Source organism: Glandiceps talaboti, chromosome 14, assembly GCF_964340395.1.
Source record: "Glandiceps talaboti chromosome 14, keGlaTala1.1, whole genome shotgun sequence".
Classification (NCBI taxonomy): domain Eukaryota; kingdom Metazoa; phylum Hemichordata; class Enteropneusta; family Spengelidae; genus Glandiceps; species Glandiceps talaboti.
This window is the reverse complement of record NC_135562.1, coordinates 3,427,634-3,447,746: the sequence shown is the minus strand read 5'-3', so window position 1 is coordinate 3,447,746 and position 20,113 is coordinate 3,427,634. Positions and strand designations below refer to the sequence as shown.

Sequence of the window (20,113 nt, the reverse complement as noted above, 5' to 3'; positions counted from 1 at the left end):
ACATAGCAACTGACATGGGAGTCCACAGTAAACGGATATTTGGCCACAATTGGAACAAATTGTACTTTTTAAAGAGAAACCCGTTAATAATTTATAGGCGTCCGAAATATTACAGATCTGCTCTCAAAATATGAGCTAAAACACCCAAACTAACGAAGTTATTACCATTTTCTGGGTACTGCTATACTACCTGAATTGTTTTAGGAATCTAGAACTCAGCCCAAACCTTTCCATGTTGTGTTTTCAATTCCAACCTTAAGTATTAACATGGGGTCTATTAAAGTTCTTTCCAATATGGTACACCATGTGAGTGTTAGAGGACTCAAAAAAATGACTTAGATAATCACAAATTTATAACAAAGACAAAACTTAGGAAAGAGAATTGAAAACATAGTAGGTACTTTATATGCCCTACATTTTTTCATACGTGCACGGTTGCCTTTTTTCGTTTGATTTGATTTGATTTGGTTTGGTTTGGTTCCATTTCGTTTCGTTTCGATCGTTTCGTTTCATTTCGTTTCGTTTCGATCGTTTTGTTTCGTTTCGTCGAATACTAAATATCATAGATTGTAAGGGTATTATGTCATATTGTAAGTTGACAATAATTCCTTCACGTACAAAAAGCTTGCATGGGGTAAAAGGGTAAATGTTATCGAACGTAACCCGATATAGTTGTTATTCACATAACACACCAAGGCACAGATTCACTTAATAAGTAGACAACCACATTGACAACCAACGTAGACAACCAACGTACGACCGTTTTGGATATATGTGATGAGAATGCACATGATAGGCTTCAGTAGTAGCATCTCGCCATCTTTAATCGGACCAGGGACATCCATGGCTGTTAGCATGAAATACATTGTTTTGCATTTAATTGTCTGCATTATTCTGTCCCAATGGTGTATCAGTCCGTATGTAACAGCATCTCAGTTTACTGTGAATCAAGCAGGAAGCCATTGCATCTATACGATAGTATTGCCAAGGCGTGGACAGTGTATTGAACTATGTGCTTCCATTAATGCGGTGTGTGCAGACTATAATGAAACTAACTCTAACTTACTGGTCGAAATAGTGTCTCAGGATAAGGAATATGGAAGGATTAACGACAATGTTGCCATATTAGAAGGTGAAAAACAGTGTACCAATGTGTTTGCTTTACCGAAAACCTATGATTCAGAGTGTATTGAACCTTGCATGGCTGTCATTGATCTTTGCTTCGGAAGAGCTGCTAGTCAACTTTTCGCATCTATGCAAAGATTTAAAGCAGAGAACGAAGGTTTAAAGAAGTCCTTACTACAACAACTGTCACGTATTGATGAGTTAGAAACACAGAAACATGTCAGTAATATACAACATACGATGGAATTACAAGAATGTCATGAACGGATTCGGAATTTCACATCTGGTAAGACCTTTGCTAGCATGAATATTTGCTTATATATATATATATATATATATATATATATATATATATATATATATATATATATATATATATATATATATATATCAAACATTTGCATTAAAATGAATGACATTGCCTTGAACCCCTTTGTTCGATTAAATTGTAAGCTAGGCATTCAGATTATAGTTCTCATCCCTGAAATTCGCATGGTGTTTGTAAATCACACTCAATTATGGTTTCAGATTCTGAATTCGCCTTTATAGTACATGATTTCTTTATTTACGACTTTACAGAGGCCAACAAAACACAAGGCTTATTGATGGAAGAGCATGGTCGTACCATGACTGAAAGAAGAAAAAGCCTCCGTCTTCAAACTCAATTATCACAGAAAGTCAGTCAAGTGGAGATTCTTCAAAATACCAGGGAGATGTGCTTCGCCGAATATGAAGAACTGAACAGTACACATCAGGAACTAAAGGAACAACTTCATCAATACATTCATGGTAAATTCTAGTTATTTGATATCATATTATGGTACAGCCTGAATTAAATATAATGTCAATTCTACGAATAGGAAAGAACATAGAAACACTAGTACTGTTAGGCCAAAAAATTGTGTCTGGACAGGACAGTTTGTCTAAAGTGGTACGACGCGAATTTGTTTTCATTATTTCATTCTCAACAAACCTGTCACCCAATCTACTATATATGGCAGTCACTGTTCTTTTTATTAGCACAACTGAACTTGTTCAGTAGTGCTATAGGGATCGCCCGGCGTCTGTCTGTCTGTGTGTGTGTGTGTGTGTGTGTGTGTGTGTGTGTGTGTGTGTGTGTGTGTGTGTGTGTGTGTGGATGTGTGTGTGTGTGTAAACAACTTAAAGTCAAAAACCGCTGAACCGATTGCCACGATATTTGGTGGGTCCATTACTTTGGGTGTCTAGTTGGGAAATTGTTCAAATCAAAATGATCGCATCACAGGTGTGTGATTTGGGTCAAAAAATGTGATTTTTGGTCAAAAAACTTAAACTCAGTAACTACTGGGCAGATTGGTGCGAAATTTGGTGGGAACATTCTTAAGGGGGTGTAAAGTAAGATTTGTTCATGACGGGATGATTCCATCAGTGATATGCAAATTATGGCTAAAAATGTGTCTTTTTGGTTAAAAATCTATAATTCTAAAACTACTGAGCAGATTGGGCTGAAATTTAATGGGAATGTATCTAGGGATGTATGGACGAAGAAATATTAAGCATACCACGATTCCATGAGTGATATGCAAATTAGGTGTAAAAATGTTCATTTTTGGTCAAAAACTTATATCTCAAAAAGTACTTGGTCAGTTAGTCTGAAACTTGGCGAGATGTTTCTGAAACTGTTATTCTGCAGATTTTCTTAAAAACATTTTGACAAAATTGGCCCTAGCGACCATGACCACGCCCTTTAGCAACAACCAAATGGCAGTATGTTTTGGTCAAATAACAACATCATCTGGTAAGCAAGTGAGTAAACATTCAAAAAATGTATGCAAATACCCTAGCAACCATGACCACGCCCATAGCAACAGCCAAACGGTGGTGTATTTCACAAAGATAAAAACAGGGTTTAATAGATAATTGAATAAACATCCAAAAAATGTATGTAAATTTGCATAGCAACAAGACCACGCCCATAACAACAGCCAAATAATCACGTATATTGCAAAGATAACAACAGGAATAGAAAGACAGATGAATAAACATTCAAAAAATGTATGCAAATACCCTAGTAACCATGACCACGCCCATAGCAACAGCCAAACGGTGGTGTATTTCACAAAGATAACAACAGGGTTTAATAGACAATTGAATAAACATTCAAAAAATGTATGTAAATTTTCCTAGCAACAAGACCACGCCCATAGCAACAGCCAAATGATCACGTATATTGCAAAGACAATATCAGGAATTCATACACAAGTGAACAAAAACATACACAAATGTATGCAAATATATCTAACAACATGACCACGCCCATAGCAACAGCCAAATGATAGCATTTATCGTAAAGATAGCAACATGGTTGGATAGGCGACTGGATAGTTATTCAGCAAATAAACACCTATTGTTAGCATAGACTAGCATATGGATAAACATTTTTAAAAACTACAGTTGTGCTACAACGCCATTGGCGGTATTTTTTTTAGTGCTTTAGAGCAAGTGGGTATGTGGCGCAGATGTCATTTGCAACCCTCATTTATGGCTTCAGATTCTGAATTCGCATTTATAGTACAACATTTCTTATATAACTTTACAGAGGCCAACAAAACACAAGGATTATTGATGGAAGAGCATGGTCGTACCATGACTGAACGGAGAAAAAGACGCCGTCTTCAAACTCAGTTGTCACAGAAAGTCAGTCAAGTGGAGATTCTTCAAAATGCCAAGGAGATGTGCATCGCCGAATATGAAGAGCTGAAAAGTACACACCAGGAACTTAAGGAACAACTTCATCAATGCAGTCATGGTAAATTCTAATTATTTGATATCATATTATGGTACAGTCTGAATTTCAATAATGAAAATTCTGCTAGTTTGAACATGCAAAACCTGTTAGGCCAAAAAACAACAACCCAGAATTGTTTCTGGTCAGGACAAATTGTCTAAAGTGGTGCGACGACGCGATTTTATTTATTATTCTCAACAGACCTGGCACTCAGTCTACTATTTATGACATTTACTGTTCTTTTTATTGAGTACTTTTTTGTTTTTGCGTTTCTCCCCCGAATCTGCAGACTACATGGGCTGGACAAACACGGAATAAAAGACCGACGGGAGGATTATACGCGCGCTGACCAGTAACAATTCTTGGAGGGGGGGGGGCGACTTATATTTGTAGATAACTTAACAGATAACGCGCGCTGACCAGAAACAATTTTTTGGGGGTGGGGAGGGGTGGCGGCCTTATATTTGTAGATAACAGATAATGCGCGTTGACCAGAAATAATTCTTTGGGGTGGGGGCCTTATATTTGTAGATAACAGATGACGCGCGCTGACCAGAAATAATTCTTGGGGTTGGGATGGTTTTATATTTGTAGATAACAGATAACGTGCACTGACCAGAAATAATTCTTGGGGTTGGGGTGGTTTTATATTTGTAGATAACAGATGACGCGCGCTGACCAGAAATAATTCTTGGGGTTGGGGTGGTTTTATATTTGTAGATAACAGATAAAGTCAACCCCTTTATACGTCATACTGCTTTCTTTCATTTATACAATACATAGTATACAATATCCACTTCCGGGGGAGAGTATAGTGTCCGGGGGAGAGTAATTACACTTCATTTATTAGATCATTCTGGGGGTTATGCTGAATGTGTTTTTGTTTTACCTTTAAAGGTCAATTGTTTTAAATACAGATTTTCGGTTTCAAGTAAATTGTTAAAGTTTGTTGAAATTTTAAATCTATTTATCATAATGTTTACCGGTTCATTAGTATATATAGTTTTGAAAATCAAAAGGCACATTTCTTACTTATTGGATTAAAAGACTTCATTAGCTACTATTTTGAATTAATTTGTGCTCAGTCTGCTTGGACTTAGAGTTTATGAGGTAGAGAAGTAGCCTGACCAGGGGCTTTACATTGATTTAGCTACTGGCATTGACACGACTTAGGGAGCCTTCAGTGTTTACATGGGGGAGGGGGTCACGTTTTACAAATCGGCTCTCGGGGAGGGCCATTTTTTTTTAGAAAATGGGGTTGGGAGAGAGTCACCTTTTACTTGGACTCCATGTATTGCCTAACATTGCATTATTTTGTCATCCCATTGTCGTCGCCACTGTCCAAATCCCATTGCTGCCATTTGTTCAGGGTTAGGGTTAGGATTAGTTTTAGAGTTAGATATCATGATATCAGCCTATATCAATGAAAATGCTGCTGACAGCCATGTAATGAATTAATTGTCAGTTGTGGCGGGGGGAGATAAGTGGGCCTCACATGTGTAAAACGGGAACAGTTGGGTAAAACATACTGAGGATGATCATGACCTCGGTCCCAGCAAAGTCTGGAGTGTGCTAATCTAATCATTGGGAGTTGTGGCCGTCAGCTCAGTCAATGAGATCCAAACACAGTCACAGGTATTTATTAATGCAGCGCCTTCACATACATCCACATGACGGTAGTAGTGGTAAATAACCAATGCCTTTAAAATTGTCAACATTGGTGGCAACAGTGAGATTAAATTCTTACCTCCTTTTACATTCCTGACGTCATTTTAACCCGCATGTTGACATACTTGAACAGGGGGAGGGTCATGTTTTAAAGAAAGAAAGAAAGAAAGTTGAAGGAGGGCAACTTTTTAACACGATGAAATCGGGGGACCCTCCCACCTTGTAATTACTGAAGGCTCTAAGGGTATTAGTTTGATTGGGGGAGGGGAGGGATTGATATTTCGACGGGCAAATCGACGGGCAGACGGACGGACGGGTGTTTAAAATTTGTAACTCGTCCCTTTTGCTTGTGATTCTGAACGTGAAGTCATGGATGATATCGATGGTTGACTGGTTTTAGTGGTCAACTTGGAATCTGCAGATTGCAGGTTTGAGGCATTCACTGTCGATTGTTCAAGTTCTGAATGGCTAAAATCATTGGGCAAGATTTGAACCAAAATTGTGCCTCAGTAGGATACATGTTGTAATGTAAATGATTGAATCCCATGCGCTTATTAAGAGTGCATTGGCTTGTATACTCACATGGAGTTGAGTAAGTGAAGGTTGTCATGCCGCTATATAGAATCATGCCAGGGGTAAAACTTGTAAAGCGCCTTGAGCACAGAGTGGGAAAGCGTTTTATAAAAAAAATGAACACAACTCTGCCACGGTATCTACGTTCTCTACGTACGTTATCAACTTCATTGGAATATATCATAATCGGAGACTTGTTTTTATTACAGGGACTGTAATTTTCCAAAAAAAAGAAACAATTTCTTCACTTGATATATCAGACATCGATCATTTTACTACAGACGGCACCAATACATATGTAGTTGTGAAGACAGTATATCACTTGTCCATATATAAACTGTCAGATGAAGGACGACTAGATGAAATGGTACGCCACCGTTTAATATCAGAATCAGGCTTTGGAGGTATTAAATACTTCGAACTTGACGGCCATCATTTTATAGCAGTGAGTGAGTACCTATATACTGTAGTGATATATGAGTGGACTCCATCAAAATTCAAACGTTACCAAGTCATAGGTGAGGATACTTTATATTTTGCTATATATTTATCATTTATTAATACTCATTATTCAAGAATTGGAGCATTACTTTGTATTACAAATTTCCCATTCGGTGATAAGTACATTGACTTGTATAAGTGGAATGGTCGGAAATTCATTCATTTTCAGAAGTTACGCGGCTTCGGCACATCGAATCCGGCATTTCTGTTCTTAGATGGAGAACTCTATATGTATACTACACATTTTGAGAGTTCTGATGTTTTACACCTCAATTCTACTATGTCTGAATTTGAACATTGGCAAACACTCTCTGCAATGGATATGGGAAACGTTGCACACGGCACATTATTTGTCCACCATGGTGATCATTTTTTTTTCGAGAAGAATTGCGAACATAGTATGGTATCACGTGACTGTGACTATGAAACCCGGATTTACATATGGAATAGTGAAAATACCATGTTTGAACTACATCAAAAGATAAAATCGAATTATTCAGCATCGTGTGTGTGTACATTCGCAGTCCAGGACACATCTTACATAGTTTTTGTTCATGATGGTAATTCTGGTGCTGTTGTATATCGATCTATTGGTATGTATTTTGTTGAACAACAGAGCATTACACGTTTCAAGGGTACAATAAATACTTACGACAAGGATTGTATTGCTTTTAAGCACAATAATAATCAGTATGTCATGATAGGAAGAACCCTGTATTTAGTAGAAGTTCAATAATTGTCAAAATTATACATTTATGTTACTTTCAGAGCACACCACGTGACAGTTAAACTGAAACTATACAATATATAGCGGACAATATACTAACAGTATCAGTAACAGTAACAGTATCCGTCCTAATACCATGTTAACTCTATACTCTCAATGGACAGCGCCCTCTTGTATGCATTAGTTGTCATTCTATGACGTATCGTTGTTATTGTACTTTTTACCTAGTTCCGCTATCATGTTTTTATTAAAGTAAGTTCTCTATTTCTGTATCGTTGTGTATGTCGCACATCACAGTTGTAATCTTTGGGTGTAGATGTAGATTCTGGTAGATTTCACTATGATTGATACTAACACAGGTTTAGTAGCTGACTTGTAAGAAAACAACACAATTTGTCACGCACATACATGACTATACAGTGTAACAAACTGCAATAATCGGCTGTATGATTGCGTTTTTATTTTATATAATATTAGTATTACATTATAGTTAGTATTACAAGTGTGGTTGATTATATGTAACATTAATTTTATAATTATGGTGGAATCCTACCTGATGTTCCCGACAGGGTATCTTATATTATGTATATGCTAAATACAGATTGTATGATACTAATACAGATTTAGTAACTGATCATGACTTATGGGGATAAAAGAAAATGCACTTGGACATGCATGCATCTAACTACATAGTGTGTTAAACTGTCAAAGATGGTTATCTGATCGTTTGTATGACTTATTTGTGTCTAAAACAGGATTAATATAGGTGACTTCGTATTAATGGACGACTTATGAAAAAAGGGTAGCTGTCCTAAACTTAACTTAACTTTGTTTATGAAGGGCATTACTTATTAGTATATCTTGTGTGCTGGGTTACATCCAGTAAAGTAAGTATAAGCCTTGCACTAACTATAGCACTGTCCATTCCAAAAAACAGAAGGACTATCAGAGTGAGTCTTTGGCACTGCTGTTAGAAAAGGGCGAGAATTTACCAAATGATTAATGCTTGCAAATTGGTGAACCTAACTCAGGTCACCTAGGTTCATATCTGAATGATACATAAGTCTTGTTTGTAGCAGTTCCTAACTCTGTCTGAAAATTATTTACTTAGTATATTTTAGCTAAATCACTTAGAGACTTGGTGTGTGTTTTTTTTCAACTGGTTATTGCACATGGTTCCATAAAGTGGACTTGACAATATTTTTTATGTATTGCATGCATAATTCTCGCCAATGCATTTAATTAGGACCTACTGGAACGTAAATTGTTAAACTTGCGTGAAGGATGATCATGTAAGGTCTGTAACAGGAGGCTGAGACTGCATGATCTACAAATTGACCTTAGGAAGTATAAAGGGTTCTACCAATATTGGCTTGTGCCAGGGGAATAAATGTAGTACTGTGGATCTATAGTTAAATTTGCATACAAATAATACTCCCTCTACTTTCGTTGATACAAATGATCTACTGCTTATATGGTCGCATAGACGGGATTTAGGTATGACCTAGTGACTTTGTGCACTTAAAGTCGATGTACAAAGTCAAGGCGAAGTTTAAAATAATCTTGCTGAATACGAGTTTAGTGACTTTATTGAATTCATGTATTGACTTTATTCAAACTCGACAAATTATTCAACCAAAGGCTTCTCTTTTGCAGTAACTACAACATTCACAACTGGTTGTACAACAATGGCAAAACAGAGTTTAAAGTTAGAACATAATGAATGAAGTTTCAAAGTTAAGATTTACATTTCAAATTTTTAAAGTGTGACATATAAAACATTCATAGGTAATCATTAAACCACAGACCATACAAGTAAAGATAATATTATTGCATTCTTGAGAGTTTCACTTTTATCCCTCTGCATGCCCTAATACAACAATAACTAATAATATTTTGACTATGAAGCAACCACGGATAAGAAACAGCTCAGCTGGGAATAGGTTTCATCAATGTATGTAACTATCAAATGTACAATACATCAAATATCTTAACAACTGGCAATATTTAAATCAATATACTCTTGTTTCCATGTACTTTTTTTAATTTTACGCAAACACAAATATATGAAATGACATAGTTCTTTCCCATTGATGACAAAAAAACAAGAAATCAAAATGTGTCATTAATAATAATACACAGTTCTAAGTCTTAATTGAGACAAGTGAAGATGTCATTACTTCCATCTGACTGATCCATCAATTAGATGGTGTGATTGAAAATAATCTATCCCAATGGGAATATATATATGTCTTCCTACAAACATAAATAATGCTGTGCAAATTGCTTCATGTTATATTATGTCTGTATTTACATATCGTGCTTCAGAGTGGAAAGAATGGTGTCCATGTTACAGTTCGTTAGATTAAGTACTAGTATGTCAGTATGACATTGTTGTACATGATAATACAATTCATATGTCATTGTCACTTATTATGGAAACGGGTCTTTGGGATATGCACAAAGTTCCATGTGCTGTGATATGGTGTGAAAACACCACCGTCAGATCTAGATATGCATGTAGTTTGAATCAAAACAAGTAAAAGCAGGAAATACATGTAAGCAGTCTTTGCATTTTACAGGAGAATTGAAGATGTCTTGCTGTTTCACTGGGATTATTTTTACTGTAAGAGAGCTAACTTCAAATACAAAAGAAACTATGATAGAGGTGCCGCGCACATTGGGATCTAGAAGTAGAAATGTAACCGTTCGACTTGAGTGGAATTGAAACACCATGTCCCATAAGTGAAACACCAAGGCAATTTCATTTCTCCTGTAATGACGAAATAATGACCAGATTTCTTAAAATGTATCCACTTTGAGGTTTCATCCATGTTGTTAATTTACATTTAGCGTGCTGTTATATTAAACATCTGTTGTAGATTTGACTAGAAATATCAAAACCAATAACAATATGTGTTGACGGTTTGCTTTTTGTTGTTTTTCTTAAGGAATTAAAGCACTATCTGAGTCGAGGCTCGTATTACAGTATATAGAGTGGTTTTGTTTAAACACTAACATAATGGTACGTACGTACGTAATACGTATATACATACTGTACATGCATGTATGCATGCATGCGGACACGCAGGCACACGTACGTATGACGTACGTACGCACAAACCCACACTCGGTCATCCACCCAAGGGATGATGATGATGATGATGATGAAGACGACGACAAATGATATTGAAGTCTAAATCCAGCAACTATTCACGATAGGTTCAACCATGATTTCAAGCCATAATTTATAATATTCCCTTTTCATGACCATCAACAACACTGGCAACTGATCATTACACCATTTTTAATTTGAGATCTAACTACAATCTATTAACTACGAACCTTCCAATTACACTTTTATACTGCATGCACATAGTGTAACCACAAAATTAAAGCCAATCAAATCGCATCCCAACCATCTCTTGAAACCTTTCGTTGTAACGGTGATAGAACTCTTGAAGTTTTTGCATAACAGTTGGATCAACATCCGGGTGCTTTAACCCCTTACTATCGGCAAGACATTTGCTTTTAGTTTCATACTTAATGCAGTAGAACCCCTTCGTTTCATTGAAGTAAAAATTGTCGTACGAAATTGTGTGTTCCAATTCAAGAAACGTTTCCACTTTTTCTAACTCAGGTACCGGGTCTTTGACAAGTTTATCTCCATCAACAATGTGAATCTGTTGTTTTGGATACAAAGCTAACCATTTTTTCATATGTTTGGAGTACATTGAGGTTGTAACTGCCTTGTAGTCTTTATTAATATGTTCACCATCCATTACAAGTTGTTCAAACGTGTCAGCAGGTAGGTCATGGCGTTGTTCTGGATGTAAGTGAATCTGTGCATAATCTGAAACAACCCGGATTGTTGGATCACGAACAATAAGCAATAATTTGATAGACGGGTTCATTTGATATATCCGTTTTGGTGCTTCGTCTGTAATGAAATATGCCGGACTTTTCTCAATAGTTATTTGATCTGGATAAGAGAGTGGCATCTGTTGTACATACCAGTCTAAACCCTGTTTGTAGTTCTCGTCACGATCAAAGTAATGTATCTCGTCGGAGGCAGTTCGAATTTTTGGATGTATCTTCAACATGTTAAGTAATGCTCGTGTTCCACATTTTCTAATCCCTATTATAATAGCCTGTGGCAATCGTCTTTCCATCGATTGAACTGGAGTCAGTTCTGTAGAATTGAGAGTGTCATTTTCCTCCTGCGCAGCCTTTATCCCATTCCTGATTTGTGATTTTGTAGGAGGCGAGGGCTTGCCAAAGTAAAAGATGTCAACATTGGAGAGGTAGACAGCATTACAAAGAAAAACAAGTCCAATGATGCATGCCACCATGCAAGAAATTACAATCTTTTTCTTAATTTGCATTGTATCCCATAGCAACATGGCACAAAATAACAATCTGACACTTGGAAATTTGAACTGGCATCATAATCTGTAATAAAATAAAATAAATACGAATATTAAAGATGCAATTAATGTATGTTTGCATAACTAATAACTTGACGTTGAAAATCAAATAGATATGACAATAGTCTAAGATATCAAAGACAAATACTGTGGCTTTCTATTCAATGTATTATTACATGTGTATTTGTACATGTGATTAAACTGTCATTGCTTGTATTGATGCACACGCGAACTAGTGGTATTTGCCCTGCAGTGCAATACGAAAGACAGTGCGGTGACCCAGTGTTGGCTTGCCTGTATGCAAATGAGCGCGATCAGTCCATTTCCACGAAATTCCGCGAAAACACGGTAGTGCCTTTATTTACAAAATTTGCTGTACCGCATAATATGTGCCTGTTAGTGTGGGCGTGGACGTATTTATAGTGAGATCAGATAGGATTTGCACCCGTGCTAGCGATGTTTTCTGCTGCTCGTCTAAGTATGCCAACAGAGAACATCGCAAATACCCCGAGTATACATGTACCACACTTGTATGGATGCGTGATCAGGTTATGTTACAGTTCCAGGATGTACAGTTACGTGTTATTATGACGAATAACTTTACTGCGATTGTCAACAGGAAATACAATTGACCTAATACACAATGAATACTCCACTTTGTCCTTCTTGATAATGAACTTTTATTGATACAAGGAGTTTAGTTTCTAGAATATTGTGATCACATATGACTTTTCGAGCCAAAGTGGGGAGTTCCTCGTGTGACAGAAACGCTTGCGATTCAACGTACGATTCAAGATCAATAAATATGTCACAAATTCCACGAGGAATAAACCGCTTTATTTTCAAGATTTCCCGGATGTCTAATATTATTTTCTTGTTTTCTTGGACATTTCAATTAAAGTTTTATATATTACCATAATAACTATTATTTCCTTTGACTCTTTTAGGAGGATTCACCATCAATAGTCACATCGGTAAATATTTACACTAGTTTAGGGTATTGTGAAATTTATTTGGCAAAAACCTGTGAGTTTGTTCGTGGTTTATTCTAGGATTAGCTGTGCACTAATTAGTGCAAAGTTGATAAAGTCTGATCATCGACCCTACATGTGTAGGTTCTACGGCCTGATAAGACAGTGATTATTATGATGTTAATATTTGAAATGTGTTTGAAATGTGGAGAAAAACAAGAAAATAACAGACAACTATTGACATAAAACTTCATAGCTGCCTGCTTCGTTGGGTAGAATTCAATGTATTGGAGCAGCAGGATAATTAACGTTTCTTCTCGCCGAAACATACGACATTGAGGTCGTAAAATTCCCATCTGTCTGTTGATGACGAAAACCTGTCATCAGCATACATGTCGTGTTGATAACAGACACCTGTCAAGACTCAGGACGAGACGGCCAAATCATAGACCCTAGTAGAATATATGGCCAAATTTGTAACAGAGCAAGAATCAGCACGACCATGTCATTCAGGTACGGGTCAAGGGAAGTTGGCAATCGATTAGAAATACCAATACTTTCAGAACGCTATTCTGGCTGCAAGTTCATTTCCAGGTCACGTTTTTTTTTGTAAATTGGTGGCACACACACAATCCTGATATCACTGTTGTCATATTCCACCGTATTCAATGTAAAATCACGGCTACAGTAGTCGAATCTGGTAGCGTCGGATTCATTACATAACGAAATGCAACAATCGACTCACGGTCACGGGTATTTTACTTACCTTCAGAACGATCCACGGGAAATACCTTTCAGAAAGCGATCAAAGGAACACGAAATACCGCTACCTGATAAATCAGACTGTATGTGAAAATCACCATTACTGTCATGACATAGTGTAAAACGGTCAACGAACCTTGAGAACGTCCTTTCAGCTACCAGCCGGTGTCTCTGCAATGTTCCATTGACAGCACTGTGTACATGACTGAATAGTGAAAAGGGTGTACATGTAATCAAGGGTATTCGAGATTACGTAATACGGATTATGCTAATTATCTTTCCGTCACAGTGGGGCTCGGATGTGTGTGCATGAAAAGATAATATGTCAACTGTGATCGGAGCACACTGGGAATAAAATACTGGCTTCAGCAAGAAGTATAATTGAAAAATGCCAAAAGAGAAAGTATTTTTTTAGGAGAATGGAACGTTTGTCACAAACGGCAGTACCTTTTCATTTTGTGCTCATTCAAATGTTTTATAGCCAATGATTGTCCCTTCGTCTAGTGTCTTTTCATGCATGATCTTGCCTTATTACATTAGGGAGCATTCGTTTTTTACGGGGAGGGGGGGGGTCGGTGGAATTCGGGGGGGGGGGTTGACTTTTACAAAGCAGTTTTTAGGGGGGGGGTCAAATTTTATATCCAATGGTTTGGGGGGGGGGTCAATTTTTACAACAGATTTGTATGGAATCATAGCAAAAAACAACAGAATTGACAAAAAAAATGTACAAAACAGAATACAAACATGTCTTTATTCTGTCTGATCAGGTGATAACAAGTAAAAAAAAGAAAACACAGAATCACAAAAATAAAACTTTCAGGCTGTGGCAATATAATGACATACCTCACTTTTAAAACTCTTTAAAAACTCTTTAAAAACAACAGAACTCATTCAAATTAATTTTTGACCACTTACCAAACATATCAAAGAAACAATTGACCTGAGTGAATGCCACCATAAAAATCGTAAAATGGCCGCCACGTGGCCCCGGCCGGCGGGGACTAACAAACATAGATAAGAACACAAAAGAGATAGTTACTAAGTTAGTCTGACGAGTCACTTTGACTCTTCAGTTCACTGTAGTCAACTGTATCTACAGATCCACTTTGTTCCGTGTCACTTTGACTGTCAAGTTCACTCAGGTCAATTGTTTCTTTGCTATCAGTGGCTAAGTGGTCAAAAATTAATTTGAATGAGTGCTCATCAATATATTTCAAGTTGTACATGGGCACAAGCAATTTGGCTTCCGATGCATTTACAGAGCTAACATTACCAATTAATACCCATACGCTGTCTTTTTGAAGCAGGAGAAATGTCTTCTGATGACCATGACAAAGTTGTTGAGTTCTCAAAGAAGTATATAGTGCCTGAGAAAGTGGTAGTTGACTACTTAATTCATTTAGAGACATTGAAAACTGTAAGACTCAAGAAAAAGAAGCGAAACCAAGCTAATGCTGTGGATCAACCACGACAATATGACAGCCATGACTGGAATGCACTGTACAGAAACAGTGAATTACGTAAGCTGAAAGTTTCTGACCTGGACATGTACATAAACAGACATAAATTGACAACTGAGAGAAAGATGCTAAAAAAAGACAAACTGAAAATAGTTGAAGCACACATTGGCAGGCAGCTGTGTCAAACAACACTGGAAAGTCTGAGAGTGAACCATGAGAGGGATAAAGAGGATGAGGAGAGCGATGAAGAGGATGAGATGGACGAAGACAGTGAATCAGAAGATGGACATGTAGTGATACATGAATTGGGTGAATCAGAGGAAAGTGACTCGGAAAGTGACTCTGAAAGTGATAGCAGTGACATTGAAAATGAACTCTTTCACACAACAAGATCAGGCAGACAGTGTACTACTTGGAAGTCACGGAACTACATGGACTAGGTTTCATGGTCCATTATGTGATATGTCGAACAAACACTCATATAAGTCAAGTGTTTCATAAATCTATTATAAATCAAGTGAAAAATTTTTATAGGGGGGGGGGGTCACATTTTACAATTGATGGATTTAGGGGGGGGGGGTCAAATTTTAGAAAAGTAATTTTTAGGGGGGGTTGCTTTTTACATTTAATTCATACCTCAAATTCCATCGACCCCCCCCCCTCCCCGTAAAAAACGAATGCTCCCTTAGACAAAACGTCACATTTGCTGACAAACGTACGATCCACCATTCATCATATATCGTTATTTTTTTATCCTAACCATATTTTCTAAGATGATACATATGTATGTATGTATGTATGTATGTATGTATGTATGTATGTATGTATGTATGTGTGTGTATTTATTTATCCCCCCCCCCCTCTCTCTCTCTCTCTCTCTCTCTCTCTCTCTCTCTCTCTCTCTCTCTCTCTCTCTCTCTCTCTCTCTCTCTCTCTCTCTCTCTCTCAACGATTCTGCCCTTTCAGCTTACAGCTATGATCCGAGTGCAGCTACAGCTTATTCAAATAAATTATTTATGTATTAAATGCATCTATATATATATATATATATATATATATATATATATATATATATATATATATATATATATATATATATATATATATATATATATATATATTGTGGGAATATTTTAATTTGGTAATATTTATAGCACATGCCACTTTTACCTAAATTGTGGTTATTGTGTTGTCTGTCTGTTTGTTTGTCTCCATCAGTATGGTTGTCTCAATGTCTGCAATCAATCAATCAATCAATCAATCAATCAATCAATCAATCAATCAATCAATCAATCAATCAATCAATCAATCAATCAGTCAATCAGTCAATCAATCAATCAATCAATCAATCAATCAATCAATCAATCAATCAATCAATTACATGCTCGCTGTTCCCTGTGGTTTTTGTAGCGTGTATAGTCTCGGTTACCCATACTCTCGCTGTTGAGGGGCATAACACCCGAGAGTAGTTTCGATTACCCATACTCTCGCCCTCAGCGGCGAGAGGTCGGTTTAGCGAAGCTAACGCTCTTGCGCCTGGGATTTCCCGGTCGATGGGGGCGTACTACTCTGAATGTCTCTCTATGTCTTCACCCCACTTCACTGGTTACGATATGGATACCCCACTGCACTCCGACATTTAAGGGTCTTTTAGCGTGTGAGATTACCTATTACTCGAGTAGTTTTGGATATTGATATGGCATTGAAGTATCCTACTCATCTTCACAGACCCCATGTTTAGGGATTCAGAAAGAAAACTGGACCACATGTGTCAAGCTATGCCTTTTTGTGAACATTTAGTCAAAAATCGTGCGTACATACACAGCCACATGAGTGGAAACTGTACCACATGTGTCAAGCTATGCCTTTTTGTGAACATTTAGTCAAAAATCGTGCGTACATACACAGCCACATGAGTCAAACCCATCCGTTCTTACTGAAAGATTCCAACCTCATTTACATATAAACATTTTACGATTTGATAATCGTTTATCTGAAGTTGAGTCCTTGGTTTCTGTATGATTTGAATTTAAAGAATTGTTGACCGAAACGGCGAATTTGAATTCGCCAACAAGCATGTATAATCACGTTTGGACCTTCAACTCGGGTACGAAATCTGCATACCTATCTCACTGAGACGACCGCAAACAAAGGGAACCATCAAATGAATGAATGAATGAATGAATGAATGAATGAATTGAAATTTATTCCACCAGAAGAGAAAAATATATACACAAACTCTGAAAGCAACGGATAAAACATTTCTGGTGAGGGCCATGGAAATAGTTCGTAGGAACTAATCAATGTCCATGGACCGTACATGTAGATAATAAATACAAATTTGGGCTGGTACGAGTTTCACAATAACAACAAAAATACAATTCTTAGTAAATAAGGAGAAGTGTTGGTGGCAAAATTAAATGGAAGCTTATAAACGTAACGGAAAAAATAGTAAAATAAGAACAGGTAACAAGCACAAGTTCTAATATATAGAAATAAAATTACAGTGGCAAATTGAAAGAGACAACAGATAAAGGTTATTCCCTCAGAAGATACTGCCTTAAGTTTTTCTTAAAATTATGTCTATTGTTTATCGTTCTTACAGACATAGGCACAGAGTTCCAGGTTTTAATAGATGCGTACTTGAAGTTGTGTTGACTAATTGAGAGGTTAACCTTAGGGATTGGAAAGTTACCACTGTTGTTAGCACTGGTTGGATAGCTATGGCCATGGGACAACTGGTATGTGATGTAATGGTCAAGAGTGTGTGTAAAGCGGTTATGGTTTAGATCGTAGATGAACATGCAAGTCTGAAGTTTACAAAGTTTATAGATGTCAAGAATATTAAGTTGGTTAAAGAGAGGAGTAGAGTGTGCATGGTAGTCAGAGAAGGTTATGAGACGAACTATTTTCTTTTGTAGACGGTAAAGTGGGTCAAGGGCTGTTGGATAAGTGTTTCCCCAGATTTCAACACAATAACTAAGGTGGGGGAGAATTAGACTATTATAGAGGAGGATGAGGACAGATTTAGGAACATAGTGCCGAATGCGTGAAATTATGCCAACTTTCGGGCTGATTGTGTTCCTCACTTTTTCAATATGTGACTTCCAAGTAAGGGAGGGGTCGATTGCTACGCCTAGGTATGTGGCTGACAACACTCCCTTCACGGGTGTATTGCCAATACAAAGACGTCCTTCCAAATGGGTGGATTTTTGGAGCGTTTTTATGACCATATAGTTTGTTTTTTCGATGTTAATTGTAAGTTTGTTTGCATTGCACCAGAGGTTGACTTTGTCAAGAGGTTTACTGAGAAGAGAAAGGTTAATATGGGTGGATGTCATGTATTTGAAAAGATTAGTATCGTCAGCAAATAGTCGAATGTTGAAAGCATCAGTAGATTTGTTAATATCGTTAATATAAATCAAGAAAAGGATAGGTCCCAAGATAGATCCTTGCGGTACACCACATTTGATCTGTCTTGGGTTTGAAGTGAAGCCGTTGATATTAACAACCTGTTTTCCAGATAGCTTTGGAACCAGCGGAGAGGTACACATCTGATTCCATAGTAAGAAAGTTTTTTGAGTAGAATTTGGTGGTCAATAGTATCAAAAGCCTTTTTAAGGTCAATAAAGATGCCAAATGTAATTAGACCGTTGTCCATTTTGTCTGTAATGTCTGAAACCAAATCAGCTAAAGCAAGTTTTGTACTATATTTTTTTCGAAATCCATATTGGGTATTTATAATAATATTAAATTTGTCGAGGAAAGTGGTTAGCTGGTCATGTACAATTGATTCGAAAACCTTACTGAGTATCGGTAGAATAGAAATGGGCCTATAGTTACTGGCTTCAAGCACTGAGCCTTTCTTGTAGATTGGTGATATTTTTGCAAATTTGAGTGGGTCTGGAAATATGCGTTCAGTGAGAGAACAGTTAATAATGTGGGTTAGTGGACGAGAAATGTAATGAACAGAATCAATGATGAGTTTAGGATGAATATGATCGTGTCCCATAGCTTTCCGGGGATCTAAGCGACTGATTTCCTTGGCAACATCGTTTTCATTAACTGGACGAAAAAAGATTGAATTGGGGTAATTGTCAGTAAGGTAACTATCAAAACTTTCGGGAGAATTTATATTTGCTGCAAGATTAGGTCCAATATTTGAAAAGAAGTCATTAAAAGTTTCAGCTATGTCACTGCTTTCGTCCATTCTATTTTTGTACCAAACATCTGTGTAACAGTTGCTAATATAAGGTACCAGTAGAATTTAGAGTACTGAGACTAAATTTAGACAGTTGTAGAGACGAAGCTTGCCTGAAATGTTTATCAACTTGACCCTGAAAAGCGTGAAGCTAGGTGTTTTTAGAAATTACGATCACTGAATGACGTTACTATCGTTGCATATCAAAAACTGGTCACGTGACGTCAAATCATCTGACCGTGACACTAAATATTCACTTAAAATACCGAATGTGACATTTTTGTAACGACACACCATTACTGTTATCGTTGTGTTCAATTTTAATCGTAATTCTACTTTTTCGACGTAACTATTACTATGGCAACAGATAGTCCATGTGTGAATTATAAAGGATATCAACTGTACTATTGTACATCGGTAGATAAACTGGAATCTGGTATCCTGGAAAAGTTTTCGTTTCGTACTGGCGACGTAGTTATTAGTGGTTTTCCCAAATCAGGAAATACGTGGTTGATTTTCCTTCTCCAGGAAATGTACCAGGATTGGAAATTACTGGAAGACGGTGGAAAGAGAGTACCCCCAATGATTGAAATGTTATCTGTCGATGACAATCGAAGTGGAAAGATTTGGGGTCCAGAGATGTTATCACTTATAAGAAAATTCCAAGCTGACCCGAATGCCACTCCATCCCCTCGGTTGTTTAAATCACATCTCCCATACGAGCTGTTTCCTAAACCAATTCGCTCTACTGGTGCGAAGGTGATATATGTCTCACGAAACCCAAAAGATGCCGTCGTTTCAAGTTACCACTGGCATGGAGAATTCAAAGCCACGAAGAACCGCCAGAAGCAGAGTTGGCAAAATCACCTTGATGATTTCATACACGGACGCCTTCCCTTCAGCCCCTGGGAAAATCATGTTAGCGGCTGGA

General features: G+C 37.1%; 3 protein-coding genes across 4 annotated transcripts in view; 2 read left to right on the top strand and 1 right to left on the bottom strand.

Annotated features, from left to right (window-relative positions):
* Positions 1 to 1,802: 1,802 nt before the first annotated feature.
* The window catches only part of LOC144445577 (uncharacterized), a 20,053-nt gene continuing 1,742 nt past the window's right edge, over positions 1,803 to 20,113 (top strand). The window contains exons 1-3 of one of the 2 annotated variants that reach the window (XM_078135186.1): positions 1,803 to 1,914; positions 3,704 to 3,913; positions 6,343 to 6,651. In XM_078135186.1, the coding sequence (XP_077991312.1) occupies positions 1,839 to 1,914; positions 3,704 to 3,913; positions 6,343 to 6,651 (595 nt within the window). In that variant the 5' untranslated portion in view covers positions 1,803 to 1,838. Of the gene's footprint in view, positions 1,915 to 3,703; positions 3,914 to 6,342; positions 7,864 to 20,113 lie in introns of those variants that run through there. The other variant, XM_078135185.1, reaches the window with a different exon arrangement.
* LOC144445754 (heparan sulfate glucosamine 3-O-sulfotransferase 1-like) lies at positions 10,754 to 11,746 on the bottom strand. The gene has a single exon (XM_078135395.1). It carries the CDS (start codon positions 11,744 to 11,746, stop codon positions 10,754 to 10,756), a length of 993 nt encoding a protein of 330 aa, XP_077991521.1.
* Positions 19,540 to 20,113, top strand: part of LOC144445753 (sulfotransferase 1 family member D1-like) — a 1,106-nt gene continuing 532 nt past the window's right edge. Inside the window, exon 1 of the mRNA XM_078135394.1 lies at positions 19,540 to 20,113. This exon is cut by the window's right edge and continues 532 nt beyond it. Within this exon, the coding sequence (XP_077991520.1) occupies positions 19,540 to 20,113 (574 nt within the window).